This window comes from Bactrocera dorsalis, chromosome 2, assembly GCF_023373825.1.
Source record: "Bactrocera dorsalis isolate Fly_Bdor chromosome 2, ASM2337382v1, whole genome shotgun sequence".
Classification (NCBI taxonomy): Eukaryota; Metazoa; Arthropoda; class Insecta; order Diptera; family Tephritidae; genus Bactrocera; species Bactrocera dorsalis.
In genome coordinates this window covers 40,904,224-40,927,300 of record NC_064304.1, presented here as the reverse complement: position 1 = coordinate 40,927,300, position 23,077 = coordinate 40,904,224, and the positions used below count along the sequence as shown (strand labels likewise).

Below are 23,077 nucleotides of genomic sequence, written 5' to 3'. Positions count from 1 at the left end.
TCGCTTGAAATCCAATCACCATTCTCATTTCTAAGATAAAGAGTCACTTTGTGTAACACTTGACCTAATTCTTTAACATAGTTTGATAATATTCAAATACATATTAAATTTCTAAGAAATATTGAACTTTAAAAGTCTTTCGATTCTTCTTCGTATGACAAAAACGCTTTTCCCATTACTTAAGTAAAAACTATTGAAAAATAGTGTTAGCAATTGTGAAAATACTGAACTGGTAGCCGAAGTAAAGCAAGCTTTGCCCTCTTTCAATAAAAGATCCTTCATTGGGTTTATAAAAAACAAGCAAAACTGATACCGCCATTATTGTTGACCCATTCGTAACCTTTTGAACAGTGTACTAATTGTGTAGACATTAATGCTTTATAACCCTGCAATAATGAAAACAAAACTTTAAGCCTTCCTGTTTAATTTGTTATGAAGACGAGGTACTGTATTTAACAGACGAAGTGCTGTGGCTGCCAGTCATTGACACTTAGATGTTGAGATATTTTGGGTATCTTCTTCATTTAGCTAGGAAGTTTCACATTTAGCTTAGCAAATTCTCTTGAAATATGTAAATCGAAAATTTTTAGTAAACACGGACAATTTATCTTATAAGAGACAACAAAAAGTAATAACTATTGTCTGATTCAGCAGTAGATAAAGCAAAATGAAGACAAAGCTCTCAACCAGTATAAGCACACAAGGTGTCACAAGTTAAGCCTGCTTTGTTGATGTCATTAACGGTTTTGGTTTAACTAAGCGGTTGACTTTTCATTTGTTGTAGCTGACCATGTCTGAAATGTGTTTCTCTCGTATGCAACAATATTCTCTCAGGCATCTTTTGCTTCTCAACACTTGTTTTACCATTTGTTGCAGAGACATTTGCTTCTGAAAAATTTGTGTCAGCAACATTGGCCTTAGCAACATTTTACCTAAACTATGCAACATTTGTTGCTTTTACTCATGCTCTTGCAACATTTGTTTCACAATGTTGCTGGTCGATCGCTCAACTCTTTCGTGTTGCTTACAAACATTGGACTGCTGCGTCGCTGCAGCGTATCCGCAAAGCGCTTGCGGCTGTTAGGCGGTTATCGCGTGCGTTTTCAGGGATGCGCTCGTCAACACCCAGTCAGTTTGCAACGGGTATTCATTTGGTCAAGACGTTTCTTTCGGTATAATGAGTCTTCGGCCTGGTTTTGTTGAAACATACTCAGTGACCTAAAAGTTAAAGAGCTACTAAAATACTGTACATTTCCAGCTTTATCCAACGGATGCACTCAACTCATAATTATTCTCTGGAAAATCAAATCAAACTTAAAATAGCAAATCAACAAAAAACTACTTGTAAAATTGTGCCAATTAACTCTTACATATGTGTGTGGGAAAGAGTTAACAATACTACGGTCATGGTCGTGGGTGAACTCTTAGTTGCATAGATTGTTTAAATAAAATATTGGAATTGTATTTTTTTTTATGAGAAAGTTGTGTACGGAAAAGTGTTAATTATTCATCAAAACAATTTATCAAGCACAAAATACAAACCAGCAAGTGGAAATGGTTTCTTGTTTTTAATTTGTGATAAGTATTTCATTTGATGTGAGGTTTAGTTATAACCAGAAAACTAAACAGAACCAAAATAAAGCTTAGCAATTATTATTAATGCAACAAAAAAGTAATTGTTAAAAATCTTGTTATAAAAAATATTACATAAAGTGAATAAAACAGTTCTTCAAAGGATACTTTTTGTCTTTTGCCCTGCATTAAGGATAACTAAATTTTTCATTTGGAATACAACAAAATGAACTTGGTGAGTATAGCAATTCTTTTCTGCTTACTATTTTCCTGAAAAATAAATTTAGTTTGGTTCGTTCGTTCAAGCAAAATCAATTCTTTTTTCCATATCAAAGTAGAGATAAGTTGCCAAAGCGCTCACTGTTTTTATTAAAATTTCAATAACTTTGTTTTGGAATTCGATTTTTGCTTTAAAAATGTATCTCTGAAATAATTTCTGAAAAAGCTTACTATATTTCGCCCTAAATAAGCAGGAAGATCGAGTTAAGATCAAGAATTTTAGACATATTTGACTACTTTACTATCGAATGATAATAATACAGTTCCAGAAGGTCAGAAATTATGTGACGACATGGAGAAGATGTGTTGAACGATGCGGCAATTGCGATCTTGAGGATGCACTAGGTTCTGCAAGGCCTCTTGAAGCCTATGTTCAACCACATAAGATCATTAGTCCATGCAAAACTTTGAATAATAACTCGAGAAATAATATATATACGTAATCTACTCATCTCTCTTATTTCAATAGTGTATAAAGTTTTGTCTGTCATGTGTATAGTACAAATATGTTATGACACCAAAGGTCTTCGAAGGAAACAAAAATTTCGTGTTTTAAAAAATGCTTCTCCTTTTTGTAATGTTTGCTTGTGCATATGTAGTTAATACGATAGTATTTTTTACTGCTAAATAAGATATGAATACTTATATAAATGTTAGCAATCATTTGCCCTTTCCATTTATATCCTATTTAATGCTATCAATTTATATAGGTAACATCTAGACATATTTAGGAAGTTACTAAATTAAATTTGTCCGTGCGAAGCCAGTGACTTAACTGCAAACAAAGATATTCACAAAGGAATGCCACTGACCTCAGAAGGCAAAATTGATTTAATTAACTGACCAAATATTTCTACAAAGGATTTGTAGTTATTTCTATAATCTGCGGAAACAAAGATTAATTGCTTTCCTTCAAATTAAAGCCTATTACTTCGATTACTCAAAAGCATAAACAATTGTGTGAATTTACATTGGTAAATAAAAGAGAAAAAAATCGTTACAAAAGAGACTTGAGGAAAGCTTATGCAAACGCTAATTTCCCATACCGATTAAATGAATTATTTCAATTGTCTAAAACAATGGCCATATTTTTTAAGTTTTTGACAAATAATTTTAATAAGCAAAGAAAAGTCACCTTTTAAATTTTTTGATTGCAAATACCAAAGACTTATTGTGTAACGAATTATGAGGGCGAATATCCAACAAAAAATATCAAAAAGCGAAATGAGAAGAAATTGAAATTTTGCATACCAATACACTCTAACTCAATCACTAAGTATTAATGGCTGCCTTTGCATACAAAGAGGAAGGTATAGAGCAGCTTCTTATTAGCTCTATTTATAGACTGAAAACCGATTTCTGACATATCGCATTATAAAAAATTAATTAATTTAGTTTTCCTGAAACAGCGCCTGGAAAATTTCCCCTTTTAATTTAAGACGCTTAGGTTAAAACCAAAAAAGAAAAAAGTAGAAATCACCCCATAAATCAGATATTTCAATAATAATATACACATATGGTCCCTGAGCAATAAACTTAAGGAAAACAAACAAAAACAATGATCCTTTTTGACTGAAAATACTTCTATCACTCAAATGGAATTCGTTTTTATTCGACTTTTACAGTACAGGCAAAATGGCGTGCGGCTTAAAGCTTAGATGAAATAAGCCTAGACACGCAAAGGTCAAGCCATCCGTACGTATAATGTAGTTGTGTTTGCTTGATAAAATTAACGTAAATACTTTTGAAGTCTGTTGATCTTCCTTTCAAGGCAGCAAAGTGTTCACCTTTCCACAAGTTCGTTTCTTAAGTCTTTTGTGTTGCTGGAAGATGCTTTTGCATAAGCCTAAACCAACAATTATGTTCATATGTGAATATGAGCTTGAACTAGTGAGAAAACATCAAACATCAAACCTTGGGATATTTTTGTGTGACACAAATCTTGCTTACTTGAAGCATATGTCAGAATGAGTTAATTTTTATGCAATAAATGAAGAAGAAAATAAATTACTGTGAAAAAATATTCAAGACACAGTTCATTGTAATTTTCATAAGGATTAGACGGATAAATATTATTTTTTTACTGATAGCGTTTATTTTATATTTATTTAATAATGCATATGGGCTTTAGCGTTTAAACCAAAAAAACCCGTTATTCAATACACATATGTTTTTGTATGAAGGAAAGGACAAATTGCATAAGGAGAAAAATTAAACACATCTGCAATGCACATAACCGGCAGAAGCTGCAAAAAAGACAGTAATGTTGACAAGCGGACAGGGAGCTACTCATTGGCGCACACATATGTACATATATAAGTAATTTGAAGATGCAATGACAACCAGTCTGTCAACTATGCCACACACTGACGCGCTGTGAAACTGTGCGGTGGACATACAGTCAATAAAAAACATGTGGGTACTTACGTGCTCATGCTTTTGCAGACAGACATATTTACAAATATTGCATAATAAGATAAGCTCTCAAAGAGTGAAAAAGCGTGAATACCAATTTTCACTTGCAAAAAAATTAAAAAAGCAACTGAAATGAAGTGAAATCTGTTAAGACCCCAACACTTAACCCTACAAACAAACACAATCAACTCAACGCAAATAAAAATTGATGAAAAATGCAATAAAAACAAAAATAACTGAAATTACCGTTGAAGATGCTGCCACACAGATGAAAGTGACTTTGCGCACACTAATGTGGTTGTTGTTTTTGTTATTATTTCATTTATGCGGCGGATGCCATTGACATTGGGTTGCATCAATTGGTGGCATAAACATGCTTACGAACACAAACCTCTTAATACATACTATTATATATACATATATGTACATATATTACATAGTACATATTGTAGTATCGTCTGTGGTTTGTCTTTTTTTGCGTTTGGGTGTGTATGTGTAATAAAACATGGTAGTTCATTGACGATAACAAACAATGGACTGCAACTAACTACTAACTGAACCACAAAAGACAAAGTGAAAAAACTCGACGGAGTAAAAGCATAAGCTATTTTTAATTACAAAAAAACAATGTCCATTCCGGCTACATTGAAGCTATAGTATTCTTCTCTGGTTCAATTGTGCAACATGAAAGGTATACAAATATCTTTATTCTGATTTGGTCGGTCTGTTTGAATGATAGTGAGAATAAAGCTTTGCCTCGGATAATAATCCATGCCAATTTCTTGAATAAACTACGTCAAGTTAAACAAATTGTTACGCACACACTTGGTTCCGATCGTTCAGTTTATATGGCAGCTATATGCTAAGATTGTCCGATATCGGCGTTTCGGGTAAATTAGGAGTTCTCGGTATGAAATAGAAGAGATAGCTAAGGCAACTTAGTTTCGATGCTTCCCTTTGGGAATTAGAAACAAAATTGAATGTAACCTGTCCAGGGTATGGTAAAAAGTAAAGTAAAGAAAATAGAAGAGGCATTTGCAGTTTATAATTTTGAGATGCTCTTCTATCATTGTAAATTATATAATAATAAGCCACAAGGTATATCAGCCAGAGGTAATTTAGGCTTTTTATTTGGTGATCATTTTCGCTTGGAAACATTTGCAGAAAGGTTTCAATGTTGCAACTATAGTGCAAGGTGAATTTATTAATCATTACATCGTTTTGCAAAATGCTGATTTTAAGAAGAATTAAAATTATTGTCGAAGTCTTTTGAAACAAAGCTATAAATTTTGAATTGTGAGATACTTTTTTACACCGCAGGTTCTTGTAGATGTGCCTTAAGTATTCCACTGTAGTTGCCACATAATTTTCGGAAGTTAAAAATTAAAAAAAACAAGTAAGGAAGGGCTAAGTTCGGGTGTCACCGAACATTTTATACTCTCGCACAATAAAGTGATAATCGAGATTTCATTATCCGTCATTTACATATTTTTTTATTTTGCTGTAAAATTATTTAGAATTAAATTCTGAGAGATTTACCGATATTTCCGGTGAAAAATTAGGTTAGGTTAGGTTAGGCACTGAGTTTTTCGTGTTCGATATAAGGGACCTTGAAAAATTATAGTCCGATCACGACAATTTTTCCACAAGGGATACCTCAGCTCAAATACCGTATTTGTGTAAAGTTTTATTCCGCTATCATCATTGGTTCCTAATGTATATATTATACAGAGAAGGCATCAGATGGAATTCAAAATAGCGTTATATGGGAAGAAGGCGTGGTTGTGAACCGATTTCACCCATATTTCGGACATGTCATCAGGGTGTTAAGAAAATATTATATACCGAATTTCATTGAAATCGGTCGAGCGGTTCCTGAGATATGCTTTTTGGTCCATAAGTGGGCGACGCCACGCCCATTTTCAATTTTTAAAAAAAGTCTGGGTGCAGCTTCCTTCTGCCATTTTGTCCGTAAAATTTAATGTTTCTGACGGTTTTTGTTAGTCGGTTAACGCACTTTTAGTGATTTTCAACATAACCTTTGTATGGGAGATGGGCGTGGTTATTATCCGATTTCTTCCATTTTTGAACTGTATATGGAAATGCCTGAAGGAAACGACACTATAGAGTTTGGTTGACATAGCTATGGTAGTTTCCGAGATATGTACAAAAAACTTAGTAGGGGGCGGGGCCACGCCCACTTTTCCAAAAAAACTACGTCCAAATATGCCCCTCCCTAATGCGATCCTATGTGCCAAATTTCACTTTAATATCTCTATCTATGGCTTAGTTATGACACTTTATAGGTTTTCGGTTTCCACCATTTTGTGGGCGTGGCAGTGGGCCGATTTTGTCCATCTTCGAACTTAACCTTCTTATGGAGCCAAGGAATACGTGTACCAAGTTTCATCATGATATCTCAATTTTTACTCAAGTTACAGCTTGCACGGACGGACGGACAGACGGACGGACGGACGGACGGACGGACAGACAGACATCCGGATTTCAACTCTACTCGTCACCCTGATCACTTTGGTATATATAACCCTATATCTGACTCTTTTAGTTTTAGGACTTACAAACAACCGTTATGTGAACAAAACTATAATACTCTCTTTAGCAACTTTGTTGCGAGAGTATAAAAACTTTGCAACAAATACATACAATGAAACGATAAAAAATTGCAAGACTTATCGCGTCTTGAAAAACGAAATAAGCTTGAATGAATGTGTGTGCAACGTAGTGCCTTTGTAATTATTAAGTGTGCTGGAAACGTTCTTTGAATTGCCAACTTTGAAGACTTTGATGTGCATACCGTGGCTACAAGCGCTCTTAGCTCATTGTTGCAGTTGCATATTTTGAAGCTGACCCGTCTATGGACAATGGACATTGAGCATAAAGCAACACGCCGAAAATCGCAATAACTCATATTTTGAAGATTTTTTCGTTTACTTGCCCATCGTAATCCGAAGCCACATCTTACACCTCGAGCTGCTTCATGTAGATAAAAGCATGGTTGCACTCACAAAAAAATGCCTCAGAGTATGCGGAAAGGAAATTGTAAAGTGGGTCAAAAGCACTGCATCGTGACTGCGGCACATAAACGCCTATGCTTCGGTGCATATACATAAGTGTGTAGATATTTAGTTTCAATATCATGCAACTCACATAAAGCATACATATATTATGGTAGTTGCTGTTACTTAAGGCTTTGGCCTCTGCTAAAGCAATGAAACCGGACATCAACCATACTCACAAGTGCCTGAATTTTGAGCTTCAATATTTTTTTATTTGTTTTTTTGATATTTTTTGAAATATTTTCCCTAAGTGTTAATTATAAGTAAGCTGAGCCGAAAAGTCTCCAACTTTTACCCTTTGTACAAATTCATATAGATATTTGTAGAGTATTCTATTACATAATGTACTGAAGACTTCAATTTAAAAACAGTTTTATACTAGCAAAGACATGTGTAATACAATATAACATAATATGTATTTGCCTGAGCCCTTAATTAAAGCCTTACAGCTAGTACACGGTTAACTTGTGTCGAATAAGGGTGTGTAATACAGCCGCCGGCTTCACGCGTGAGTTACTAATCATAATAAACTATAGGTAAAGATGAAGTAAAATACTAAAAATGAAGAAGATAATATTATGAGCATGTCAACAATTAACAGCGTGACCAATGGTTGGTTGCCTCTATCATTGATGGACGCACTGCTGCCAAGTTATTATCCACTTTCTCCGTTTCCAGTTTTATTGCGTAATCTATAATGAATGGTGTTCCCAAGAAAAAAGTAATAAAGAAGAATTTGCGTGAGCCATCAACCAAATACAGCCTGGTGTAGTACAGCCTGGTAGTTACAAATTTAGAAATAAGCGAATAGTTATATATGATATGACGTTTAGTCTTCTTTACAAATATTATGTATATATACATATAATATTATAATTATTTATAGGTGACTCCTATATATGCGTATATGGAAGTTTTTGTGCAGATTTTGTTGTTTGGCTTAAGCAATCTTTTTCATTTGTAAAGATGATGCTTACACAGCCAAGTGCCACTGAAGAAGACGCTTGCATCTGTTTAATTTGCTTCAAGCGAGTTGTCAGAAGATGACGATACGCTTTCATGTGAAGATCATCTCGAATAAGTGTGACGTTGATCTGATCGATCGACCAGTTTTGGTCCAAGTGCGCTTACGAACATTTTGTATGTCTTATCTGCTCGAACCACGAATACAATTTTCATTATCTTCCCATTCAAATATTATATTGAACAAGTACAGTACACAAAGGATACTCTAGGGCTTTAAAGTACATATCTTACGTATTGAACGATATTTTAAGTAACTTCAGTGGCCAGCTTTAGGCACTGAAGTCCTCATCTTCAATATATGGTGCTTGAAAAATAAGTTTGACAATTTTCAGAGTTTAGAGAGATGGTACGCCTAAGTATTTATTGGTGCCTCCATTAGGTATCCGATTTCATCCATTTTCACACTACGTCATAGGAATATCTTCTTATTATATCTTTTCACTTTCAAATATGGCTCGAAATACTCAAATGCAACTTGGATATTGGGTGTCGCCTGGCACGTTAAAATTATGACAATGACAACTTTCGTACAATGAGAAATAGTTTCCCACAAGGTTATCTTAATGTCACCTAATCGAGATACAATTCTTCATTGACTTATTGCGATCCAATTTAAACACTTTGACAGCAGCTGCGATTATTATATTCCAAAAATCGTAAATAATATGAATAAAGACTAACTTTGGCGCACCATTGACCTTATATCCAAATTTGTTTTTCTTCACTTCTCGTCAGACATCATAAATTTTTCTATCGCTAATGAATTATGATGTTAATTTTGCTATTCATTGATATTTTGATCAAAGCCGCACTGATGAATAGAAGACGATCTGCCCTGTGGCTTTTTGATAAATTAGAGGTTGTAGCCAATCACTTCGGATTTTGCACACTTGTCGACACTTCATTTCATTTTGAAGATCGATACTCATGTTGCTTAGACAATGGAAAGTTGCTTTTTTTTTCAAATCATAAAGCGTAAAAATAATAAAAAACGTCGCCTAGTTTGCAGATGAATTCACTGAATGAATATGAAGACATAGACTTAATGGATTATATTGTTATTCATTTGTGGGTAGACAACACAAGTTTAATAGGCAAATTTAAATGCTTCCTTTGCATTTTCAAATAAATTATCATACATTTAATTTTTTTATACTATAGTAACATGTTTTTACAGAGTATAATAATTTTGTGCATCGAACCCTTAATTTTAATACCTAAACCTAATCGAGAAAGATATAGAGTTATATATATAAATGATCAGGTTGACGAGGTGAGTTGAAATCATAATGACTGTCGGTCTATCTGTCCGTCTCTCCGTGCAAGCTGATAAAACTCAAAATATCATATATGATGAAACTTCGTACGCATAGAGTTCGTAGATGAGCATAATCGGTCCACTGTCCCGTCCACAAAACGCCACTAACCGAAAACTTTTAAAGTGCCATAACTAAGCACTAAAATAAGATATAAAACTCTAATGTGACAAACATGTGACCGCAGTGGCTAAGGGCACTTGTGGGCTAAAACTTAAAAAAATGAGCGTTAACCTGTCCTATAATAATTGTAATGTACATGTCTTCTAGATCTCTAATGCGCTATGGCCAACTTGCAAAGAACCATAAATCTTTCGCAGAACTTTTCTCTCAAAAACTCGTAACGTCGACCCTTCAAATGTTGTCATCGTCCATGCATCTGCACCATATAGCAGGGACTGGAATAATAAGCGACTTATAGAGGTTTGTTTTTGTTCGCCGAGAGAGAGCTTTACTTCTAAATTGCCTACTTAGTTCGAAATAGCAACTGTTGGCAAGAGATATCCTGCGTTGAATTTCGATGCTGACGTTATTGTTGGTGTTGATGCTGGTTCCAAGATAGACAAAATTATCAAACTTCAAAGTTATAACTATTTGTTTGAGGACAGGAGTTATTTCATCTTATCCTCGTTTTCTGCCAAAGCCATTTGCTTCCTTGTCCAGTCTGGAGAAAGAAGAACTAACGGCGCGGGTGTTGAGGCCGATAATATCAATATCATATCTAATATAAAGATTTTCGAACTTCCAAGTGACTTTATACCGCATGTCCTCCTGCCCAAAGTAGATACAGTTTGGAGAAAACTTGAGATATCAGCCATATAAATATTGTATCGCTGAATTAAAATGAAATTGGTGTAAACCTCATATCCCTAATATAATTATTACTTCTGGTTGACGTTTTTCACATCACATCACCAAGAGGTTTTTAGTATAATTTTAGCTGACGCAAACTAAAATATAGCAATTTTTATGGCCTTGATTCCTGTAAGTTGCAAGAGTATAAAAAGTTGGGTTGCACCCAAATTTAGCTCTTCCTTATATGTTTTTTTAATCTCTCTCGCTTTCGCTTTGAATATGAATAATGTGAGAATTAACGCGGAAATCAAAAGTGTTTGCAGCCAGACAGTTATCTGGAATCGTGGCGAGCACCATAATGCTCACGCTTGTTTGTTCGCCTGTCGTTATATGAGTGGTTGGTCATTTAACGTGACTTTGGCAAAAGCACAACCCATTTTATGAGCACTCGTTCGTTGAGCTAGCGGTACCTCTGCGGCGCTTAACGTGTCGGCTTGCGGCAAAAGATGCGCGATTTTCATGCCAATGCCCACACGCCACACACCAAATGCTCTTCGTTTCATACGTTGGTGCACATGCCAGTGGAAAATATAGCAATTAACATGTCTGAAATACGTTTTGCATTTTAGCTCATCGAAATTTTAGTTTTTGTTCGCTACATATGAAAACAATATGCTTATGGCATGTTTACATAATATTCGTTTTCACTCTTTCGCCACAAAGAGAAATTTAAGAAAAAACAAGACAAAAAAGTTTACTTTGGCTGCACCGAAGTAATTATACCGTACACAGATGCATTCTCATTATAATTAAAAGATCTTTATTTTGATTTTGATGGATTATTTTAATGGCAGCTATATGAGATCTGAACAATTTCTTTGAATATTATTTACTTGGATAGACTTGTGTGTGTTATAGAGAAAATAACAAAATACTCGTAATCGAAATACATAAACCCGGGTAACATTTCTTATAATTTTTCATTGGATTTTATAAACACTCTTGACTTACTGACTAGAGGTCAAAAATCACAATTGCATTAAATTTTTTTAAACGGTTAAAATTATACCTTCATATAAATCTTAGTCAGGATGGAACGAATGCAATATCTAGTATATATTGATTCAAAAGAAGAGAAGTATTTTGTGTCTTTATTCTGAAATCACTTGAGACGTGATGGTTAATTATGCTTGGTTAAGGGGTAATACATTGTTCAAAATAGTCTCCTTCTGCTTCACGACAGCTTTTTGACGATCCGAAAGCATGTCGAACGAGTGTTTTAGCTCGTTGGCCGGTATGACTGTCAGTATGCCGGTGCAAGTCTTTTGAATGGCCTCTTCGTCTGCATAAAGCTTTCCTTTCATAGGCAAATGCATTTTTCCGAAAAAGAAGAAGTCGCACGGTGCCATATCAGGTAAATACGGGGAGTGGTTAATGGCTAAAATGTGATTTTTGGTCAAATAATCGTCCTTCGAAAATTAGATTCTGAGCAATTTTTGCTCGTCATTTAATTTGTGCGGAACAAACCGTGCACACCCTTTCGTAAGCCCAAATCGATAAATCGATGTTTTGGAGATGTTCAATTCCATTGCCATGAATTTCAATGATGATTTCGGCTGATTTTAGATGAATTCACGCACAGTTTCAATGGAATTCCCGGTGTTCACTGATTTTGATTGGCTCACATGTTGATCGTCATTTATAATCTCACGACCACCTTCAAAAAGTTAAAAATCACTCGTGCACTCTCCCTACGGGATAGGCAATCATCGCAATAAACTTGTTTCATCAATTTAAACGTTTCGGTAAAAGTTTTATCAATTTTAAAACCTAATTTAATGTTGGCTCTTTTTTCGAAACTCATTTTCGCACCGATAACACAAAAACTGACACTTAAAACGCAATAACTTCACTACCAATATATGAAATGTCATGAAATTCTCACTGGACAATCGATAAAGATAGCAGATTCCAACGCACCAGTCAACATATAGATGGCGCCACCAGGGGGTGCTAGATTCAAAAAGTCCTGTTTACTTTGGAAAGCTCTTTGTATTTGAATCTTCTTCTTCTTTACTAGCGTTGATACCGCTTACGCGTACATCGTAGAATTTTCAAGCATTACCCCTGTCGACCAGCTTATCAAGCTCTTCGTACTCACGCATTTCGGCTTTTCACTGTTTTTGTCTGCAAATGTGTCTCGCTTTTCAAAATTGGTATAATCAAAACCGGATGGGCTCTGCGCACAGCACAATTTTTTAATTGATCCCTATGTAGACCTACAATATCACCTTAAAGTGAACAAGGAAACTGTTTTATAGAAAATTTACCTTAAGATTGGCCAATTTTACATTTTGCTAACGAAAAACCTAATTGATTGCTATGTGGAGTAATTGACTAATACGCTGCCTAACTTATTGCAGCGAATGATTTCCACATATTTTTATTGAATAATCTGAGAAACACAATCAATATCCACGAAGGAAAATATGATCTACAAATGAGCAAATCACGCGCTCAAATTACGAATTGTTGATTTACTCATAAAAAGTAGTGGCAGTATAAGTAGTGAAGAGAGAAAGGCTGCAAAGAAAAACATCTAATAAATGATATAATACACGGCTATTTTGCATCGAAATTTGTAGAGCATGCAAAATTGCCGACACCTCGCCACCGCCGGTCTTGCCACACTAAGTCTGTCTATGCTCCATTCATATCTTCATTTGCATACAGTTAGTATGGCCGTACATTAGCGACTCTTATGATGGATGTACATATGTGAATACATCAGTACAAATGTGCGGCTGGGTGAACGAGTAATACGAGTGTCTGTTAATTGCGCAGGAATTTGGCGTAAAGATGGAAATGATCTGATATTTGCAACGTAATTTGTTCGCACACTTTTCCACATTAGCACACACATTTTTGTAGATAATAGTAGTATTTGTATTTGTATAACATCATACATATAATTTGGCATATACATTAGCTACGCAGTTTTACGCATGCGCAGTTACTGGCAAATTGAATTTTAGATGGTTGCTGGTTGCGGCAATTGACTGTGGAACATCACAACTTTTACGCTAAATTGCAGTTCAAATTTAATAAAAATATTACAGGTTTAGATCATCAATGCAAATATTTGTCTTTTCGCAAATCTACTGCCCTATATAATTGAATTATTTTCTTCATCATCTCCGTAAACTTCTCAAATTTCATTTCATATTGTGAATTTCTTCAATATTTTCACTCATTTTTGCAGCTGTAACTTTTTTTTCAGCTTTCTCGAATTTAATATTTCTTTGGCTAAATGAAGCTTAAAATCTCACGTTTCCAACATTATATGGTACGATACAATGTGATTGGTAGCACTGGAGATATCAGACTGCAACGACATCTATTGACCAAATACGAAAATACTTTTTCGACTACTCAATATTATACCAAGTTGTTATGGAATAGAATAGTCCCACTCATACTTAAAGCAGATATTTTATGAGATGACGTGATTCTAAAATTAATTAAAATCCGTCTTTAATTTAATTTAGTCTCATAAACTCAATACACTCACATGTCGACCATAGTGCCATTCTCAACTAAATTTTGAGATGATTTTTCGCTTAAAAAGGTTTCAACAGGTCTTCTTTCTTCAAGCTTTTCATTCTCATGTTCCTTAAAACTTTTCATTTCATTTCAGAAAACCTTGACCTGCCTTATATTGCTCTCGCTCACCACTCTATTGCACATTACCGCGTGCGCAGAGGATGAAAGCTCCACAGAGACCAATGAAATAATTCCACGAGAAGCAATTGGAAAATTAGACTACTCCGTAAGACAAGCTCTGTTACGTGCCATAGATAAGTTGGAGCGAGAAGCGGCCAATGACGACTACGACGAAGAAGATGCTGAAGATCAGAATCCCATTGCCGAGGAATCGCCAACGGTAATAGATGACAACGAGCTTGCCTCGAATACCAGCAGCACTGTTTCTACCACCACTTCAAAGGATGAAATACTCGAGGAGAGCACCAACAAGGCCGACGTGCATCCAACTGTACAATTTTACACCGCCATTTTCGATGAGAAACACGCACACGAACAGTCACTGGCCTCGTTCATCGATCGGTCGCACTTCTGGAAGAAGGCAAACAAAGCAAAAGCTAATTCAGACACAGCGGCGATAGACAATGCTGACACCGTAGCGCACGCTTCCAGCACATTCGAGAGTAGTCGACAGAGTACGCGCAGTGTCAGCAACGGACACAGCTCAAATAACGCTGTGCGTTTGAATGAAATTTCTGGAGAAAATTCAGATGAAGTGAAGTTTGAGATACGTAAGACGCACGGACTTGCAGCGCCGTCAACATCATCTACGACTACAACGACGACGACCACAACAACAGCACGTCCTCGCACAACACGCCGTCCACGGCCAACCACCACCACTACAACAACAACAACCACGCCACGTCCCACGCACAATGAAGACGGTGAAAATATCGAAGTGGTGGAGAAAGATGACATACGCATACAGGAAGCGCCGCTAGTGACCGCATTCACCGTCGATCTGGATGAACGCGGCGCAGCCAAGAATGTTATACCCATTGTGGATCAACCGAAGATACAGCGACCACTCAATGCCCCTCAGTCATTCCCTGCTGGACCCACTATATCGAAGCTAAATGTTCTGCCCACAAATCCGTTGTCTGCTGTGCCACAGAGTGAGGCAGTGTACAGTAATGTGGGACTTGTGGCACCCACTCAAGCAACCAACATTCTAGCGGCTTCAACAACGCCGTTTACTAATATTCTGCCAGCGAACAGTTTTATTGCGGTAAGTATGAGAGGGACTATACCCATCGTCTGTTAGGTATGATGTGCTCAGAAACAGAAAAATTAATTCACAATGTTACTAATTGTGAAGTGTATTTAAATCGTGGAATAGTTTTTGCTCTCTTTGAATGGAGTTACTTCAAAACAGTAAGCTTATAACATTCCATTTTTTTGAGTAAAAAATGCAAAGGGCATCTGTGTGATAAACATCACTCGTAGTTAGAGACTGTACGCATTCCTCTTCCTTAAACTCCAATACGATTGATTTCTTACTACTGAAAATGATTAGTAAGAACTTGCTGATGAATGCTTGAAGGCCATAAGGGATGGAATTCAAGACCAACCATTTTTCACTTCCATACAACAGCGTTCATATTGTGCATACGGGAAATATTATGAGCCTTGTGTTTCAATAGATTTTAAAGCTTGCCCAGACGAATTGCAGTCCTCCAAACTCTTCTCCTGTTCATCTTTACATTGACATACTTCTCTGCTCGACCGTCATTTTCCGCAATCTTTTCGAGGGGCAAGAAAAAGTCGACGAACTCGATTTCAAGTAATTGTCAATATTTATTCGGCTTCTGCTGAAATAATTGACTCTTCTGAACTTTACTTTTGTGATGTTTATCTCAACTCCAACAGTGCGTGCCATTAACTACTAGTAACCCTTTGTAGTAGTAAGAAAATGATATCTGCAAAGAACAAATCGTGTTCGTGATGTCCTCTATAATGGTAACGAAGAGTAGAGAAGAGCGAGAGAGAGAAATCTTGCTGTAGTCTGTTGTTCGTGGTCAATAAATTGCAGATGCTGAATGTTTGTACACAGTTTGTGTTATGCAAATTATCGTGTGGAGGAGAAAAGCTTTCTTAAAACCGACGACCAGCATGTAAAGCGTGGAACAGTATTCCAAGAATTGTTCGACTTCAAGTATAAATCAAATAAAGGCTTTGAGAAACTCTGTTCTAGCGGCACAATGAGAGTCTTGTCGACCGTGACTATAAATAGAAGGAAGGCATCTTCACACTTTACTTTGCTCCCTCTGTGTAAATACTAAAACCAGAGACATTAACTATGAGTGCCCCAAAGTGTACCTTAATTCTGATAGAGTCTTTTAAAAGTCAAACTATGCGATTTATCGTCCACTTCAACATCGTTTAAGTATAAAAAATAAATAATTAATAATTTCCTTAAATATTCCTTTTTAGCACCCAACTTCCCAAACCGCCGTCGGCGCCAACGGCAATCCGAACCAAGAAGGTGTCAGCAATTACCTAATTGAACGACAACGACAACTCGAACAACAAATCTATCAGCTAAAACTACAAGCACAACAACAACAAGACCTAATATTGCGTCAATTAAAATTGCTGGAGGAGCAAACGAAATTGAATGGCGCGCCGAACCCCACCGTGCAATCATTGCCGTCGACGACTACACAGACTTTTACACAACCTATACAGCAACAACAACAACACCAAGCACAACCGCATTCGCAATTAGCTGTACAGCCAACACAATCTGTGCCACTCTCGCCACCCGCGGTGCAACAACTACAATCGCAAGTAGTCAGCTTCACCATACGCCCGTCCGTGGAATTCGTGCCGAACACGGTCGCCCAAAGTAGCCCATCATTTTTCAACACTTTCCCCGTCGATCAGCAATTACCGTTACGCGAGCGTGTTAATAACTTTGCGCACGGCGAGCAGCGCAACAATTACACGCCGAATATTTTGCCAGTGACACAACAACAATTGCCCATAAATGACCCGGTGCAAAAAGTTTTTCAAAATTTGCAAAACCTGCAGAGCCAAAATGGCAATCCGACGCAACCGCAAGCGACAAATGCTGCCACCTCGGTGCAAATACAGGCGTCCAATCAATTTAAATTCGCACCCACCTTTCCGACGGTGCAGACACCGTTAGAGGTGTCACTGTTCCAGGCGTTGCCGCAACACAATCCCCAGCAATTCCATCAGGCACAGCAGCAGCAGCAACAACAAGCGCCGCTAGTGCCAGGCTTTTTGAGTCAAGCGCTTTTGGAACAGCAACAACAACAACAACAACAGCAGCAGCAGCAACAACAACATCGCTCACGCTTGTTCCGCCAGGAGGCAGGCACGTCAAATTTTGGCCAAAAGCCGTCAATCACACAATTTTCATCAGTCCAATCTGTCATACCCGCGTCAATACTGAGCCAACAACAGCAGCAGCAGCAACAACAACAGCAGCAACAAACGCTAGATAATCAAAATTTCTATCGGCAACATTTGGATCCGCAAATTAGCAATCAACTGCAGCAGAATGCACAATTTTACCAACAACAGCAACAACAGCAGCAACAGCAACTGCAACAACCTCCAGGTAAAATCGCAAGCACAGTGAGTAGTAGCACTAACACCATCCTTAGCACCATTAGTAGTAGTCTTAGTAATAACATTATCCATAGTAGTCGCCTTAGCAGCTTAAATAACAGTAACAGAGGCTCCACACATTCTAGTTTTAGCACCTTAAGTAATTCGCCGAGTAGTCTTAGCGGCAATAAGCCGCCGCACATTTCTTCCGCACGTAGCTTAAGTAGTAAAGATAAATTTCACTATACAAATTTTGAAGAACTAAAATTAATCGGTAATGTTTTAGCACTAAACCGTGGTATTAACAACTTTGCACCGCCAACTTCACAAAACCTACCCTTCGCTGGACGCTTCTAAGTGTGGCACGTAGCCGTAGCCGTAACCGTAGCCGTAGCCGTAGCCGTAGCCGTACGAATGTACGATCCACAAACACCATCTAGCTAGCAATGCACCGAGCTTTTAACTTGCCACAGCAGTCAACCACATGACGATGTCCTTCTGATGAAATGGAGTCCCGCGCAGCCATCATATCACCAAGACAACGTAATAACAACTCAATGGCTTCAATATGAAAGTAAAATGCACATGTCTAATAGCAGCAAATTTTCAACACAACTAACAAAATGTTATTAACAAGCAAAATGCACTGCAATGAACTTGTGAAACACTTGTAAATAATTCGGTATATCTATGTATATACGTAGTAAAAAATACTTTGTTAATTATTTAATGCGCCACAATTCAAGGATTTTTGATTGAAAAGGAGAATATCGAGGAATATCAAAATATAAAATACAATATCATTATTTGATTTGGTTTAGTTGAGCTTGAAGCTTCCAGACCTTATACTTTTAGTTTGAATGTGAATGAATATAATTCTACTATACATATGTAATTAGTTTAGTAGTTGAGTACCATGTTCAAAATCCTAAGCCTAATCTCTAAATCTAAGAAAAAATTGAAACATGTTGTATTGAAAGTACTTGCCAACTTAGAACCTGTGAATTACTCAACTAAATCTAATACATGCAGAGAGGTTCGTTGTATTGCAAGCAACATTTCATGAGAAACATATTTTTAAAGATAGATTCTAAGCCATCCGAACAAATATAATTCGAAAGTTACCCTTTCATATGTTTGACAAAATCTATGAACCATTTGGGTATACGAGTTAAGAATGTTACTAGACTATGTGAGTATGAAAGTATCTGAAAATTGTAAATAAAACCAAAATATTTTACTATTCATCAATATTTATTTTGTCGCCATCAGATTTATTACTCTTATGCCAACGATTTTTCTTCCAAACACTTTTCATAAGCATTTTTTGGTATTGCCTTGAGCTCCTTTAGCCAATTTTGTTTTATCTCTTCGATCGATTGAAAAGGGTTCCAAGGTGCGGCAATTTTAGTTAGGGTAACAAGAAAAAAACACACTTTGCCTAATCTCATTGCGTTTTTGGCCTTAAATTCCTGTTAAATCAATGAATTGTGAATACATAATTCCGATCGGTTTCGACAGATGTTCTAAGTCAAACGCCTCAATATGGCTAAATAGAACTCCTTATTGACCGTCTGTCGCTCAGGAGCAAATTCACGATGCACCAAATATCGAAAGAAAACAATGAACATCACCTTGATTTTTGAGCGGACTTAGCGTGTTTTTTCCTCCATTCCGATGATTGTTGACTTGTTTACAGAAATATAACTCAGTTATAATACTTTCTATGAAAGTGCGAGTGGAATTCGCAAATCAAGCATGTTCAAAGAGCCCTGTTAACCATACTCTTTATGAAAAGAAATTGACGTTATTGGGATGAGTCGAACAAGAACGCATTTCATATCAAAAACATGTACCTTTATCACTCTAGCGGACTCGCGAGAGATGTCGAACTCTCTTGCCACTTACCTGACGATTATCAAGCACCATATCTTTAACTTTTTATATCTTCACCAGTTGAGGTCGCAGGTCGTCCAGAGCGAGGCATGTGTTCAATGGTCTTTCGACCGTTTTCCAAGTTGTTACCTTCATCATTAAGCTGAAATAAATAGCAATGATACATAGGTCATAGGAACTTGACTAGCTGAACAAATTGTACCTGAGAAAGTTTTCTATGAGTCCAATCAAGAAATTTCCAAATATTCTTTGGTTATTCTAAAATTAGTAAAGTTGGTGGCATTTATCAATATATATCTTTCACAAACGCATCAAAATAAATCGGAAGAATTTGCATATTTTAAAAATGTTAAGCTTTTATTGTATCGGAAGAGTATTATGCACGATTTATTAATTGCATGCTCTATTTTCAACAAATACTTTGGCAAATATTAAAAAATATCAGCAGAATACTTACATATCGTCAGCTAAACTGCAAAACAGCGTATCGGAAAAAAATCGAAACTCACTGCCAGATATAATAATAACCAATATATAACCATTTTATATCCAAAACTCAAAGCTGATGTCACGTTATTTTGCATTTTAGGTGACGATATATACGAAAAATAACAAGTGAGCAGGTAGCACCTTTGTACTCCCTTATATACTTACATATGTCCTCGATAATATCTGAGGAGTACTTGCCAAAAAAATTGTAAACCCAAAACAAATTATTCACGTTTTTGATTAGTTTTTAAATAAAGAAACTCTGAAAATAGTTTTGCTATTTAGGCAAATTTCGAAGATATAGAATGGTAACTCGAATGAAATTCTGAAGCAACTTTCATTGCCCTGCGAACAAGTAACTTTTGAAACCATCAATCATTTGGGTAAAGTGGTTTTTATAAAATAATTAAGTAAAATGTTGTTATTTTTCACTTTTTCTAAGTTTAAATTCAATGCGTAAGATTCTTTTGTTTTAATTTTGCTGTTTTATTTAAGCGCAAGAACAAAATAAATATTGTTACATTTTTCATAAGTGAAAATTTGCATTGACAGTAGAAGTGTTGAAAAGATTTGCTGCTTCTAGAAGCCAATAAATAAAAATAATAATGTAAAAAACAACATACAAAAATAAATATATAATTTAAACATTTCATAAATTTAGTAACTAATTTCGAAATCATTTCAAATTTAATTGTAAATTTGTTATCATTTTTTATTGTTCATTTAGTTTTAAGTTTTGTTTGTAAAATATCTTTCTACTTTATAAGTAATCAACAAACATTGTACAATTATGTCTAAAACGAAGGAGTTGAAAATTGCAGTTGCATTTGTTTTTGTTTTGTTAAATATGACTACGTCAGAGAGAACACTTTGTCTTTGCGCGACATTTCTCGTTCCTCGAGTAAGACCGAAGATCTGCGACGCGATGTGTGCTGGCCAAACTTGCCAATAAATTATTGTCTTTTGATAAATATGAACTTTTGCTTAATTAACATCGGCACATTTCAAGTAAGCAAAATGGGCCAGCAATCAAGTAATGACTTTTACCAACATAATTCCTAAATTTTAAAGTGCAAAGCAATGCGTTAATCACATAAATTTAAAAGCGATATGTATTTATTTTTTATAAATAAATCATTAGATAATAAAAAAAATAAACATTTTATATTCTTCACTGCTGAATTATTAAAAAAAAGTAAGTACACCAAATTTACATAAAAAAAACAACATTTGTTATCATTTGAAAGAACATTCTTCGACATTTATTTTATTATTTATTATCTCTTTTCTATGTCGACCAAGGCTACTTCTCAGATGGTCCAACCGTTGAGTCCAATTTTCGTTGACTCGTTTGAACATTTCGACTCGTAATATGTGATGTTCTGTTCCAAGGCCTGAATCGAAGCGGATTTATCCTCATAGACTTTGGACTTTACATATCTCCACAGGAAACAGTGGGTCACACGAGCTGGCCAATCGAACGACACAAAACGTTAATTATCTGTTCAGCGAAGTGTTCCTCAATAAATCTATTGATTGATCCGATGTGTAGCACCGTCTTGTTGAAACCAAATATCGCCGAGATCGTCCCAAATGCAGCAAATTTGCTTGTTTACGTACCCATTGAGCCAAAAATGGGCCTCACCGCTGAACAAATTTTGGCTCGAGAACTTCGAATCTTCTTGCAATTTTTGAAGAACCCAAAGAGCGATGCGATGTCGCTTAGGAAGGTCGAATATTGAAGAAAGTTATTTCACAGATTTACAAAAAAGCTGAGAATAAAATTACAATATATCGTAATAGTTTGTTCCGCAAATCATCGGAGCGCTGACATCGCTTTCCTGGGCCTTGGAAGACCCTATAATTTATATATATGTATATATAAATATCAGCATCGAATCGACTTACCCATGTCCTTTTTTCCGTCTGTAAAAAATGTTGGTAAGATATGGATCTACAATGTGAAGACGTCCTTTTCTCCACAAGACGCTGCTGAGCTGGCGTAACCGCCGATGTCGGTCGACCCCCCCCCCCCCCGGTTTTCTTATATCGGGGGGCCCATTCAGCTAGTGCCAAAAATGGGCAAATGGGATTGGTGATGCGAATATATAGCCTATCCCTCCCAAACGTCAACCTCACCTTCGCGCGCTATCCCCTGTTCACTACAAACAAGGCTCTGAAAAGGCCGAGTAAAGGCGGTATAACCTTAGCACCTGCTAGGAGGAAACTTGCCTGCCTAGAGGCGAACCCGGCAGCCCCGTAACTAGGCTCGGATGCAGAAGGCTAATCACCAACTCATCTTAAACTCTCTGATTATCGAAACTAAAGTAAACAAAGTTAAGATTAAGCACGATAAATTGATGACGCCCTTCTTCATGAAAAAGTGGATCTCTGTTGGAGACAAACCGTTGGCTGGGTACACTTTGAGGTTTAGTCACACACAAAATTCAGTGCAGCTGAAGTTAACTTCTTTACTTGTTCCCTTTTCCATTTCGATTTATTATTCTTTTATGAAATTAGGCGTATGTATATATTCTCCAATTATACATCATAATCATTAAAATCTAATACTTAAGATTTGGTGTCTCAGTTAAAACAAAAGGGCTGATTGGGTACACCTCCAGTACCAAATGGTTGTGGTATTTCAATAATATTGTACAATATTTTATGCATACCTAATGTCTCGAATGTAGCATACTTTTAGGCGTTAAATATTTGCGACTACAGATTTTCGGTTTGAAAATGTTTTAATATTCAAATGAGTTATAAATGTATTATTAAATATTTTTGGGAGTAAAATAATAAGAAATACTTAGAACTTTTAAATGAGTGATTGTTTGCAACTTATTCACCTCGACTCCAAATGATAAATGGAACCAAAGAATAGCTAGTACAGGGTGGCGCACGAATCACATAACTTCATTTAATTTGTTTTTATTGTAAAGCAAATTTTATTTATTTTTACATAATTAATTATTTTTAAATATTATTATTATTATTTAAATATTATTATTATGTCCTAATTTA

General features: G+C 36.0%; 1 protein-coding gene across 2 annotated transcripts; it reads left to right on the top strand.

The window, feature by feature from the left end:
- Window positions 1-1,104: 1,104 nt before the first annotated feature.
- Window positions 1,105-18,052, top strand: LOC105224609 (transcription factor SPT20 homolog). Of its 2 annotated transcripts, XM_049448654.1 has the most exons (4): window positions 1,113-1,807; window positions 14,178-15,314; window positions 16,520-17,675; window positions 17,952-18,052. In XM_049448654.1, the coding sequence occupies exons 1-4, from the start codon at window positions 1,799-1,801 to the stop codon at window positions 18,020-18,022; spliced, it is 2,373 nt and encodes a 790-aa protein (XP_049304611.1). In that variant the 5' UTR covers window positions 1,113-1,798; the 3' UTR covers window positions 18,023-18,052. The 2 variants fall into 2 exon arrangements, with proteins under 2 accessions (XP_049304610.1, XP_049304611.1); XM_049448653.1 differs by having other exon boundaries at window positions 1,105-1,807; window positions 16,520-18,046.
- Window positions 18,053-23,077: the final 5,025 nt, after the last annotated feature.